The 12,916-nt window shown below is 48.9% G+C and overlaps 1 protein-coding gene across 1 annotated transcript in view; it reads right to left on the bottom strand.

Annotated features, from left to right (window-relative positions):
• The window catches only part of PLOD1 (procollagen-lysine,2-oxoglutarate 5-dioxygenase 1), a 44,002-nt gene that overhangs the window by 11,431 nt on the left and 19,655 nt on the right, over positions 1 to 12,916 (bottom strand). The window contains exons 13-15 of the mRNA XM_075606519.1: positions 11,937 to 12,078; positions 6,262 to 6,375; positions 613 to 678 (exon numbers count right to left, since the gene is read on the bottom strand). Coding sequence (XP_075462634.1) covers positions 613 to 678; positions 6,262 to 6,375; positions 11,937 to 12,078 — 322 coding nt within the window. The remainder of the gene's footprint in view (positions 1 to 612; positions 679 to 6,261; positions 6,376 to 11,936; positions 12,079 to 12,916) is intronic.

Genomic DNA, 12,916 nt, shown 5'->3' on the forward strand with positions numbered 1-12,916 from the left:
CCACTTCTTTCTGTGCGGAAGAGCATATACTATCGCATCGTATTGAACATGTATAGGGTATTAACGAGAGGCATTTTACGGTGCTTGGACGCAGACTTGGACACAGTAGCACCACTAACTGACACCTTTGTATATGAAGATTATAAAATCACAAGTAGATATGGTGTCATTTCACATGGAATGCATACAGTATGCAAAATGGTTTGCACCAAATCTAAAATAGGTCACCGATGCTCAAACACACCGCATAGTCTGCGGTAGCAAAGTTATTGGCAGAATCCTAGTTGGGGAAACCAATTTACCCGAGTGGAAGGTTAGGATCCAACTGCAAGGATTATTTTGCTAAAGATCTCATGTATGTAGCAACACACACACACACACGCACGCGCGCACACACGCACACACGCACACACGCACACACGCACACACGCACACACGCACAATGCCAGCACACTTCAGGGTGATAATGTGACTTCACCAGGGTGATGAGCAAGTGGCACTATGTGGGTTTTTACAATGAGAGCCCTAGACCACTATCACAGATGCTTATACAAACACATTTACTCGCGTGTAGCATATTCACCCTGGAATAGCCGTCCTAACAAACCTTACCATTTCAATGGATTTGCCTTTTAGGACGGCAGTGTAATTTGGATGTAGATATTTCTCCTTCCAGTCCTGTGGGGAAAATAACAGGATATAGTGAGAGGAATAATACAAGCATGTTATTTAATGATTGTCTGCAAGATAAGGAGAAAAGAAGTCTGCCCTTCTCAGTAATCATGAAAGAATTGCAGTTTCACCCGGCAGCAAAAGGATTACACTCTAGAAGATAGCATTAGCTATTTTACCAGAGAAGCCACTTGGTGTATGTAGGGAATATTCAAGATTCCATTTTGGGAATTTAAAATGGCCCCCTGACTGGAAGCTATCAGAAAGCCAACTGAAAACAGGATCTACGTGATTACTATTATACAGGACAGAAAGCCGCCCAGCAGCCTTCTTGTAAGATGTCAGAAGACGTCTTGTTGAATTATTCCGGTTCACCAACTCCAGGTTAACAGACTTCAATTGCCACATTGATGACCCCTCTCTCCCTTGGGCTTCCCGCTTTCTTTCTCTAACCTCTTCTTTTGGCCTTCAACAGTGGACTGCAGCCAGCACCCACAAGGATGGCCACTACTTAGACCTGGTTTTCACTAAAAATTTCTCTCTCTCTGATTTCTCCATTTCCCCTTTTCCTCTCTCTGACCATCACCTCATCTCATTCTCTCTATCTCGCTTCTCAACTTCTCCACCTCCATCTACACCCCGGTTCTGCAGAAACCTGCGCTCTATTCACTTACCTGACTTTGAGTCCACGTTACACTCCTCCCTCTCCTCTCTCAGATCTGCTACAGACCCTGACAAACTGGTCAGGAACTACAACTCTGCCTTGTCCTCCTCTCTTGATCTACATGCCCCGCTTTCTCTCTGCCGCACTCGCCCTTTTAACCCTAGACCCTGGCTAAATTCCCACACGCGCATGCTGCGTTCCTCCACTCGTTCCTCTGAACGCCTCTGGAGGAAATCTCATACTCTCGCAGACTTCCTTCACTACAAATTTATGCTATCCTGTTTCAACTCTGCCCTCTCGCAAGCTAAACAAGCCTACTTTTCTTCACTAATCAACATGCACAAGTCTAACCCACGCCGACTGTTCTCTGTCTTTGATACTCTACTCAAACCACCCTCCGCTGCCTCTCCTTCCTCCATCTCCGCTCAGGACTTTGCTGACTATTTTAAGGAAAAGGTGGAATCCATACGTCAGAACATCCCTCTGTTTCTTCCTCCCATCCTACACCTCTTCCTAACTCTCCTCCTGCCTTCCTTGACTCTTTTTCCACTGTCTCAGAGGAGGATGTGTCGCTGTTGATCGCCTCTTCTCCCTCTACCACTTGCCCTCTTGACCCCATTCCCTCCCATCTCCTAAAACCTCTTGCTCCTACTATAGTCCCTACGCTCACGCACATTTTTAACTCCTCCCTCTGCTCTGGAACCTTTCCATCCTCCTTCAAACATGCAACAGTCATACCATTACTCAAAAACAGCAAGCTTGACCCTACCTGTCTTTCTAACTATCGGCCTGTCTCCCTCCTGCCTTTTGCCTCTAAACTCCTTGAACGTCTTGTATTCGCTCGCTTGCTCCATTTTCTCAACACCTATTCTCTCCTAGACCCTCTACAATCTGGCTTCCGTACTGCTCACTCCACGGAAACAGCCCTCACTAAAATAACTGACGACCTCCATGCTGCCAAAGACAGAGGTCATTACACTCTGCTCATATTACTCGACCTCTCTGCAGCATTTGACACCGTGGACCACCCTCTTCTCCTTCACATTCTCCATACTCTTGGCATTCGGAACAAAGCTCTATCCTGGATCTCATCCTACCTCTCCCATCGTACTTTCAGTGTCTCTTCTGCTAATACCTCCTCCTCCTCTATTGATCTCTCTGTGGGGGTACCCCAGGGCTCTGTCCTGGGACCTCTTCTCTTTTCTCTGTATACACTCTCTCTAGGTGACCTAATAACATCTTTTGGGTTTAATTATCACCTCTATGCTGACGACACACAAATATATTTCTCAACACCCGACCTTACACCTACTGTACAAACCAAAGTTTCTGAATGTCTCTCTGCTATATCATCCTGGATGGCCCTCCGCCGCCTTAAACTCAACATGGCTAAAACAGAGCTCCTCATACTTCCTCCCAAACCTGGCCCTACTACCTCCTTCCACATTACTGTTGGAACTACGATCATTCACCCAGTAGCCCAAGCACGCTGCCTTGGGGTCACACTCGACTCCTCTCTCACATTTGCCCCTCACATTCAAAACATTTCTAAAACCTGTCGCTTTTTCCTCCGCAATATAACAAAGATACGCCCTTTCCTCTGTTGCTCGACTGCTAAAACTCTGACTCAGGCCCTCATTCTCTCCCGTCTTGATTACTGTAACCTCCTGCTGTCCGGCCTTCCTGCCTCTCACCTGTCTCCCCTACAATCTATCCTAAACGCTGCTGCCAGAATCACTCTACTCTTTCCTAGATCTGTCTCAGCATCTCCCCTCATGAAATCCCTCTCCTGGCTTCCGATCAAATCCCGCATCTCACACTCCATTCTTCTCCTCACTTTTAAAGCTTTACACTCTTCTGCCCCTCCTTACATCTCAGCCCTAATTTCTCGTTATGCACCATCCAGACTCTTGCGTTATTCTCAAGGATGTCTTCTTTCTACCCCCTTTGTATCTAAAGCCCTCTCCCGCCTTAAACCTTTTTCATTGACTGCCCGTCACCTCTGGAATGCCCTTCCCCTCAGTACCCGACTAGCACCCTCTCTATCCACCTTTAAGACCCACCTTAAGACACACTTGCTTAAAGAAGCATATGAATAGGACTGTGGCTATTCTGAACACATGGCACATAAAGCTTGGCCCCCTGCAGATGCACTTACCAGAACTCCCTCCTACTGTCTCTGTACGTTCTCCCTACCTACCAATTAGACTGTAAGCTCCTCGGAGCAGGGACTCCTCTTCCTTAATGTCTAAAGCACTTATTCCCATGATCTGTTATTTATATTATCTGTTATTTATTGGATTACCACATGTATTACTGCTGTGAAGCGCTATGTACATTAATGGCGCTATATAAATAAAGACATACAATACAATACAATGATCCACACTGGGCTGTCTGCAGATCTTACACTATTAAACCACACTGGGCTTTCTGCAGATCTTACACTATTAAACCACACTGGGCTGTGTGCAGACCTTACACTATTAAACCACACTGGGCTTTCTGCAGATCTTACACTATTAAACCACACTGGGCTGTGTGCAGACCTTACACTATTAAACCACACTGGGCTTTCTGCAGATCTTACACTATTAAACCACACTGGGCTGTGTGCAGACCTTACACTATTAAACCACACTGGGCTTTCTGCAGATCTTACACTATTAAACCACACTGGGCTGTGTGCAGACCTTACACTATTAAACCACACTGGGCTTTCTGCAGATCTTACACTATTAAACCACACTGGGCTTTCTGCAGATCTTACACTATTAAACCACACTGGGCTGTCTGCAGATCTTACACTATTAAACCACACTGGACTGTCTGCAGATCTTACACTATTAAACCACACTGGGCTGTCTGCAGATCTTACACCATTAAACCACACTGGGCTGTCTGCAGATCTTACACTATTAAACCACACTGGGCTGTCTGCAGATCTTACACGATTAAACCACACTGGGCTGTCTGCAGATCTTACACTATTAAACCACACTGGGCTGTCTGCAGACCTTACACTATTAAACCACACTGGGCTTTCTGCAGATCTTACACTATTAATCCACACTGGGCTGTCTGCAGATCTTACACTATTAAACCACACTGGGCTGTCTGCAGATCTTACACTATTAAACCACACTGGGCTGTCTGCAGATCTTACACTATTAAACCACACCGAACTGTCTGCAGATCTTACACTATTAAACCACACTGGGCTGTCTGCAGATCTTACACTATTAAACCACACTGGGCTTTCTGCAGATCTTACACTATTAAACCACACGAACTGTCTGCAGATCTTACACTATTAAACCACACTGAGCTGTCTGCAGATCTTACACTATTAAACCACACTGGGCTGTCTGCAGATCTTACACTATTAAACCACACTGAGCTGTCTGCAGATCTTACACTATTAAACCACACTGGGCTGTCTGCAGATCTTACACTATTAAACCACACTGGGCTGTCTGCAGATCTTACACTATTAAACCACACTGGGCTGTCTGCAGATCTTACACTATTAAACCACACTGGGCTGTCTGCAGATCTTACACTATTAAACCACACTGGGCTGTCTGCAGATCTTACACTATTAAACCACACTGGGCTGTCTGCAGATCTTACACTATTAAACCACACTGGGCTGTCTGCAGATCTTACACTATTAAACCACACTGGGCTTTCTGCAGATCTTACACTATTAAACCACACTGGGCTGTCTGCAGACCTTACACTATAAACCACACTGGGCTTTCTGCAGATCTTACACTATTAAACCACACTGGGCTTTCTGCAGATCTTACACTATTAAACCACACTGGGCTGTCTGCAGATCTTACACTATTAAACCACACTGGGCTGTCTGCAGATCTTACACTATTAAACCACACTGAGCTGTCTGCAGATCTTACACTATTAAACCACACTGGGCTTTCTGCAGATCTTACACTATTAAACCACACTGGGCTTTCTGCAGATCTTACACTATTAAACCACACTGGGCTTTCTGCAGATCTTACACTATTAAACCACACTGGGCTTTCTGCAGACCTTACACTATTAAACCACACTGGGCTGTCTGCAGATCTTACACTATTAAAGCACACTGGGCTGTCTGCAGATCTTACACTATTAAACCACACTGGGCTTTCTGCAGATCTTACACTATTAAACCACACTGAGCTGTCTGCAGATCTTACACTATTAAACCACACTGGGCTGTCTGCAGATCTTACACTATTAAACCACACTGGGCTTTCTGCAGATCTTACACTATTAAACCACACTGGGCTGTCTGCAGACCTTACACTATTAAACCACACTGGGCTGTCTGCAGATCTTACACTATTAAACCACACTGGGCTGTCTGCAGATCTTACACTATTAAACCACACTGGGCTGTCTGCAGATCTTACACTATTAAACCACACTGGGCTGTCTGCAGATCTTACACTATTAAACCACACTGGGCTTTCTGCAGATCTTACACTATTAAACCACACTGGGCTGTCTGCAGATCTTACACTATTAAACCACACTCACTAACAGATCAGCAAATAGGAATGTTCAAGCAGCACTGGATCGTTATGGCGCTGTGGACCTGCATTATCACTTCTCCAGAATAGTATCCGGGCATTGCAGTTGGGCACTAGGATTACAGTGATCCAGAGAACTCCCTCCCTAACACCCCCCTCCCAGAAAAGTGGCGTCAACAGAAGTAATTGTGGCTTTAAAAGAACTGAAAGGGACTGATTCTGTAACCTACATGCACAGTTCTTGTAAATTATTGATACTTTGTATGACCGTATCCACTCATAGGATCACTGCCCAGCAAGCAGTAGTCATCCGGTAACCCCCCACCCCGCCCATCCCCCCCAACCCCCTCCCCCCCCCCACACACACATACAATATCTCACCTCTATGTTGCTGGAAATCTGCCAGAGGTCATTGTGGAGATGAGTTGTTTGGTAATTGTCCAGGGAAAGGATGTGGCCAAATATCTGCCTGTTTGTCACGAACATGAAGATCCCCTGCGAGGAAGAGAGAGAAACATAGTCAGGTCAGAAATGTACAAAGTGTGATAACAAGTAAATCACATTCAGAATAAAAAAGGCTGAATGCTACATCACATATAACAAACTCTATAACTAAATACTGGTCGGTCTTCTCATAAGTGCGGGTCATTTAGTTACATTATTTGGCTAAAGCATTTTAAGCTTGCAAACTATGCCAAATTATTCCCTCTTCTGCTTTTCCCAGCACCACTGCCCCTGCTCCCCTATAGGGAGACCTTGTCAGGGTTACAGGCTGAACATGATTGGGCCAAAGAATTAAACTAAATTACTCACTTATGAGAAGAAAAGAAAAACAGATACATATTTAACTATATACCCTATTTCCTCGATTCTAAGGCACCATCGGTTCTAAGACGCACCCTTGATTTTATAAAAAAAAAATTGGGGGAAAAAACACTATATTAAATGTGCAGCATTTGTTTCTGGGGGGGAGAGAGAGAGAGGGAGAGGGAGAGAGGGAGAGGGGGAGAATGGAGAGAAGGGGGGGAGAGAAGGGAGGAGAGAGAAAAGGAGGGGGGGAGGAGAGGGATAAAAGAGAGGGGAGACGGATAGGAGGGGGGAGAAGGATAGGAGGGGGGAGGAGGGGAAAGGGATAGGAGGGGGGAGGAGGGGAGAGGGCTAGGAGGGGGGAGGAGGGGAGAGGGATAGGGAGGAGAGGGATAGGAGAGAGGGGAGAGGGATAGGAGGGGGGAGGAATAGGGAGGAGAGGGATAGGAGAGAGGGGAGAAGGATAGGAGGGGGAGGGGTGAGGGATAGGAGGGGGGAAGGGGAGAGAGGGATAGGAGGGGGGAAGGGGAGAGAGGGATAGGAGGGGGGAAGGGGAGAGAGGGATAGGAGGGGGGAAGGGGGAGAGGGATAGGAGGGAAGGGGGGGAAGAGGGATAGGAGTGAAGGGGGAGAGGGATAGGAGTGAAGGGGGAGAGGGATAGGAGGGAAGGGGGAGAGGGATAGGAGGGAAGGGGGGGAGAGCATTAGGAGGGAAGGGGGGGAGAGGGATAGGAGGGAAGGGGGGGAGAAGGATAGGAGGGAAGGGGGGGAGAGGGATAGGAGGGAAGGGGGGGAGAAGGATAGGAGGGAAGGGGGGAGAGGGATAGGAGGGAAGGGGGAGAGGGATAGGAGGGAAGGGGTGGGAGAGGGATAGGAGGGAAGGGGTGGGAGAGGGATAGGAGGGAAGGGGAGGAGAGGGATAGGAGGGAAGGGGGAGAGGGATAGGAGGGAAGGGGGGAGAGGGATAGGAGGGAAGGGGGGGAGAAGGATAGGAGGGAAGGGGGGAGAGGGATAGGAGGGAAGGGGGGAGAGGGATAGGAGGGAAGGGGGGGAGAGGGATAGGAGGGAAGGGGTGGGAGAGGGATAGGAGGGAAGGGGTGGGAGAGGGATAGGAGGGAAGGGGTGGGAGAGGGATAGGAGGGAAGGGGTGGAGAGGGATAGAAGGGAAGGGGGGGAGAAGGATAGGAGGGAAGGGGGGGAGAGGGATAGGAGGGAAGGGGGGAGAGGGATAGGAGGGAAGGGGGGGAGAGGGATAGGAGGGAAGGGGTGGGAGAGGGATAGGAGGGAAGGGGTGGGAGAGGGATAGGAGGGAAGGGGTGGAGAGGGATAGGAGGGAAGGGGGAGAGGGATAGGAGGGAAGGGGGGGAGAGGGATAGGAGGGAAGGGGGGGAGAAGGATAGGAGGGAAGGGGGGGAGAGGGATAGGAGGGAAGGGGGGAGAGGGATAGGAGGGAAGGGGGGAGAGGGATAGGAGGGAAGGGGTGGGAGAGGGATAGGAGAGGGATAGGAGGGAAGGGGTGGGAGAGGGATAGGAGGGAAGGGGTGGAGAGGGATAGAAGGGAAGGGGGGGAGAGTGATAGGAGGGAAGGGGGAGAGTGATAGGAGGGAAGGGGAGAGGGAGAGAATGGAAGGACACACAGAGAGACAGACAGACACAAAGAGAGACAGACAGACACAGAGATACAGAGATACACACACAGAGATACACACACACACACACACACACACACACACAGAGATACACACAGAGATACAGAGATACACACACAGAGATACACACACACACACACACAGAGATACACACAGAGATACACACAGAGATACACACACACACACACACACACACAGAGATACACACACACAGAGATACACACACACACACACACACAGATACAGAGATACACACACACACACACACACACACACAGAGATACACACACACACACACAGAGATACACACACACAGAGATACACACACACAGAGATACACACACACAGAGATACACACACACAGAGATACACACACACACACACACACACACAGATCTCCTTCTGCACGTGCAGCTCACACAGAGATTTGACAGGGGGGAGGGCGGCTGCTGTGAAGACATACCCCTGTCCCCGGGATCTCCACTCAACTCTCTGCGCCTCATGGAGGGGGTGGGGGGGGGGGCTGCCATGATCTCTCTGCACGGAGGGGAGGGGGGGGGGGGGCTGCCATGATCTCTCTGCACGGAGGGGAGGGGGGGGGGGGCTGCCATGATCTCTCTGCACGGAGGGGAGGGGGGGGGGGGGGGGCTGCCATGATCTCTCTGCACGGAGGGGAGGGGGGGGGGGGGCTGCCATGATCTCTCTGCACGGAGGGGAGGGGGGGGGGGCTGCCATGATCTCTCTGCACGGAGGGGAGGGGGGGGGGGCTGCCATGATCTCTCTTTACGGAGGGGAGGGGGGGGGGGCTGCCATGATCTCTCTGCACGGAGGGGAGGGGGGGGGCTGCCATGATCTCTCTGCACGGAGGGGAGGGGGGGGGGCTGCCATGATCTCTCTGCATGGAGGGGAGAGGTGATCGCAACTATGCTGTTATGCTAAGACCCGTCCGGCATCTCCAGCATCTCTCTCTGCACGAGGGGGAGGAGGGGGGCCGTGATCGCAGACATGTTTGCTGCACACAGAAAACCCTGCAGGCATCTACAGCAGCGCCCCCTGGCTGTGGTTTTTTTCCCCAGTACATCGATTGTAAGACGCAGACCTATTTCAGCCATGTGAAAAAGGGAAAAAAACTGCGTCTTACAATCGAGGAAATACGGTAATTGGATGTAGCGTTAGGGCTTTTTGTCTTTTCTTGTATGGACGAGGTCACAATCCCAGTATCGCTCCTTTTTGACACAAATATATATACGGTGTGATGGGTTTGGGTTCTGAGTTTGCAGGGGTCGTGTGCACACGTCCAGAATGACACTGCTGTATGTGCATGGGTCACACTGAACGGGGCAATCCTGTCAAGAGTAAAAAAAGAGGATGCAGCCTTCACATCGTGTGAAAAGCAACGTCATATACCAAGTGTCCCTTTGAACATAGCGACTTTCTCTTTGCCTTTCCTGGCAAAGCCCAGTGACATGTCCCATACTATAAATAAAATGACAGCAACTGTGTCAAGCAGGTGACAGCAGCATTATGGGAGTCACCGAAATGTAGTGAACATCCTATCTGAATAAAGTCTAACTACTAATATATACTTCTAAATCAATCTGATTGTACAAATACAAGGCCCGAAGTTAAGAGCAAATGCTTCTGCTGGAATCTATGCTGTGAATTCTACATAACATGTCCCCCGACACATCTGTATCCTCTCCCCCCCGACACATCTGTATCCTCTCCCCCCCGACACATCTGTATCCTCTCTCCCCCGACACATCTGTATCCTCTCTCCCCCGACACATCTGTATCCTCTCTCCCCCGACACATCTGCATCCTCTCTCCCCCGACACATCTGCATCCTCTCTCCCCCGACACATCTGCATCCTCTCTCCCCCGACACATCTGCATCCTCTCTCCCCCGACACATCTGCATCCTCTCTCCCCCGACACATCTGCATCCTCTCTCCCCCGACACATCTGCATCCTCTCTCCCCCGACACATCTGCATCCTCTCTCCCCCGACACATCTGCATCGTCTCTCCCCCGACACATCTGCATCGTCTCTCCCCCGACACATCTGCATCGTCTCCCCCCCGACACATCTGCATCGTCTCCCCCCCGACACATCTGCATCTTCTCTCCCCCGACACATCTGCATCCTCTCTCCCCCGACACATCTGCATCCTCTCTACCGACACATCTGCATCCTCTCTCCCCCGACACATCTGCATCCTCTCTCCCCCGACACATCTGCATCCTCTCTCCCCCGACACATCTGCATCCTCTCTCCCTCGACACATCTGCATCCTCTCTCCCCGACACATCTGCATCCTCTCTCCCCCGACACATCTGCATCCTCTCTCCCCCGACGCATCTGCATCCTCTCTCCCCCGACGCATCTGCATCCTCTCTCCCCCGACACATCTGCATCCTCTCTCCCCAGACACATCTGCATCCTCTCTCCCCAGACACATCTGCATCCTCTCTCCCCTTTAAGACAGAGTTTGAATAGAAAAAGGAAGAGGGTAGAGACACAATATAAAGGTCTACTCGGACCAGTCGCTGGTGAAAGGAGACCACATGCCCAACGTTTCAGGGGTACAAACAGTCCTTCTTCAGGTGTCATTACCCATTGCACCTACACACGTGAAGGGCCTGTTTGCACCCTGGTCTCGTTTCACCAAGAAATGATCCGAGTTGACCTTTATATGATGTTTGTGTCCAAACACCTTGCTATTCCAGTTTTGAGGGGATCCTGCCACAGAGGACAGGCTGCACCAATAGGCCATTATATGCCATGTTCACACGCGTGCAAGGCAAGTGGTATGTTTTTAAGACAGTTAAGGAATAAGATAAATGAGGCGATTTATTGTTTTTTTTTATAGCGCAATGAAAAAGGGTGAAACAAAAACGTCCACATTTTAATATATAAAGCCATATTTACTAACCAGAAGACAACTGCCGCATGCGGAGACACCTTCCAGCCATAGAGAATGGGCCATAAGGTGCCTTCCCAGCGCTGGGAAAGGTCTTATTGAGTAGCACTGTCTGGTAAATATGGGCCCTCAAAATGATGGTTGTGAAGCGATAATTTGAGGCCCCCTTTTTTTTAAGTGGATAGCTCCTCATATGATGGGATAAGGCTGCAGTGCTGCATTAGGCCTGGTTCAGGGTGCCAGAGGCAGGAGTTGGAGGGCGGGCGTTCGGGAGGGAGGGCGGCAGTCTGCTGGGCAATGTGAGTTCATCCTCCCCAGCAGACTTTTTCAGGAGTTGAGGAGGCGGGGCTACAGAGGGGGAGGGGGCGGGGCTACAGACGGCAGCTTAGGGATCCAAGTTGCAGTCTTGAAATCATTCTCAAGAATGATTTCATTGGCTGCCGAGGTCCCAGTGACGCTGCTGCAGCTTCAAAAAACGAATTTTTTGTTTATTGAAACTGTAGCCAGCATCAACTCCCTACTTCGGAGACAGGGCAGCTGCTACCCTGACAACCACAGTTCACTTTAAATACATTGTATCCCACGGCCGCACGCACGTCAGCACGTCCTCCCTCCGAAGCCAGCACCCTGAACGAGGCCTTAAACACCCCCCTCCCACAGTGTGTTCCCACACAGACCTGTTTGCGGACATTCTGGCAGAAAGCCATGTCTGGATCCAACGTGCCACTGTGATAAACATCAACCTGGACCAGCTCCGTCCTCAGAACGCTGCCTTTCACCAAGTACACACTGGAGATATACGGGACGTTCCAGACCCCGCTACAAAGGGCAGAGAAACAGGGCCACATCAGCAGCAACTTAGGATCATCTCACATGACTATTCTGTACACGTTGTAACGTTGATAGCACGTGTGCACAAATTGGCGTATATAAAACATATATATATATATCAGATTGGGTTTTCAGTCTCATCCTTGTATAGAAATGATCATTTGGATGATTCATACCAAGGTGTTGAAACTAATAAAACTAATGCAGTTCTAATTTAATAAATAAAAGGTGAACCAAAGAAAACTAAACAGACACAAGAAATAGTCAAACTCTTGGCTGCTGTTCTTGAACAAAACATTAGGACGATGCGGCCATGTGCATGTGTCAAAAACAGTTTACGCGGTGAGACTTTCAACATTTAACAATAAGACAGTTCAGTAAACACAACATTATTTTCTGCGGTCTGACATAAGTGAAAATATCATCCACTATAGAGCTGCAGCTATTCCTGCACGGGTTTTTTCTTCTTCCATGTATAATGATTATTTCACCATACTGTACCTATGAGTGTCTGATTTTACCTCTAGCTTCCCCCCCCCCCACATATTGATTTTTTTGAACTGTGTGTTTTATTCCAAAAAATATATAACTAAACACCTACATTCAAATGCCTGCTCAGTGAATTTCATAATTGCAAGCAAGTAGTGACACGATTGGACTTTGAGAACCTTCTCTAAGAAGCTCATGATAAAACAGCTCCTCAAATAAACACTGTTTAAAAGCAGTGTTTTTCAACCAGGTTTCCTAAGAACCCTTGTGTTCCCCGGGCCATCCTAAAGCGTTCGCTGCAATTTTCTGGTCATTTGAAAATTGCATCAAAGACAGA

The sequence above is a fragment of the Ascaphus truei genome, chromosome 6, assembly GCF_040206685.1.
Source record: "Ascaphus truei isolate aAscTru1 chromosome 6, aAscTru1.hap1, whole genome shotgun sequence".
Lineage (NCBI taxonomy): Eukaryota > Metazoa > Chordata > Amphibia > Anura > Ascaphidae > Ascaphus > Ascaphus truei.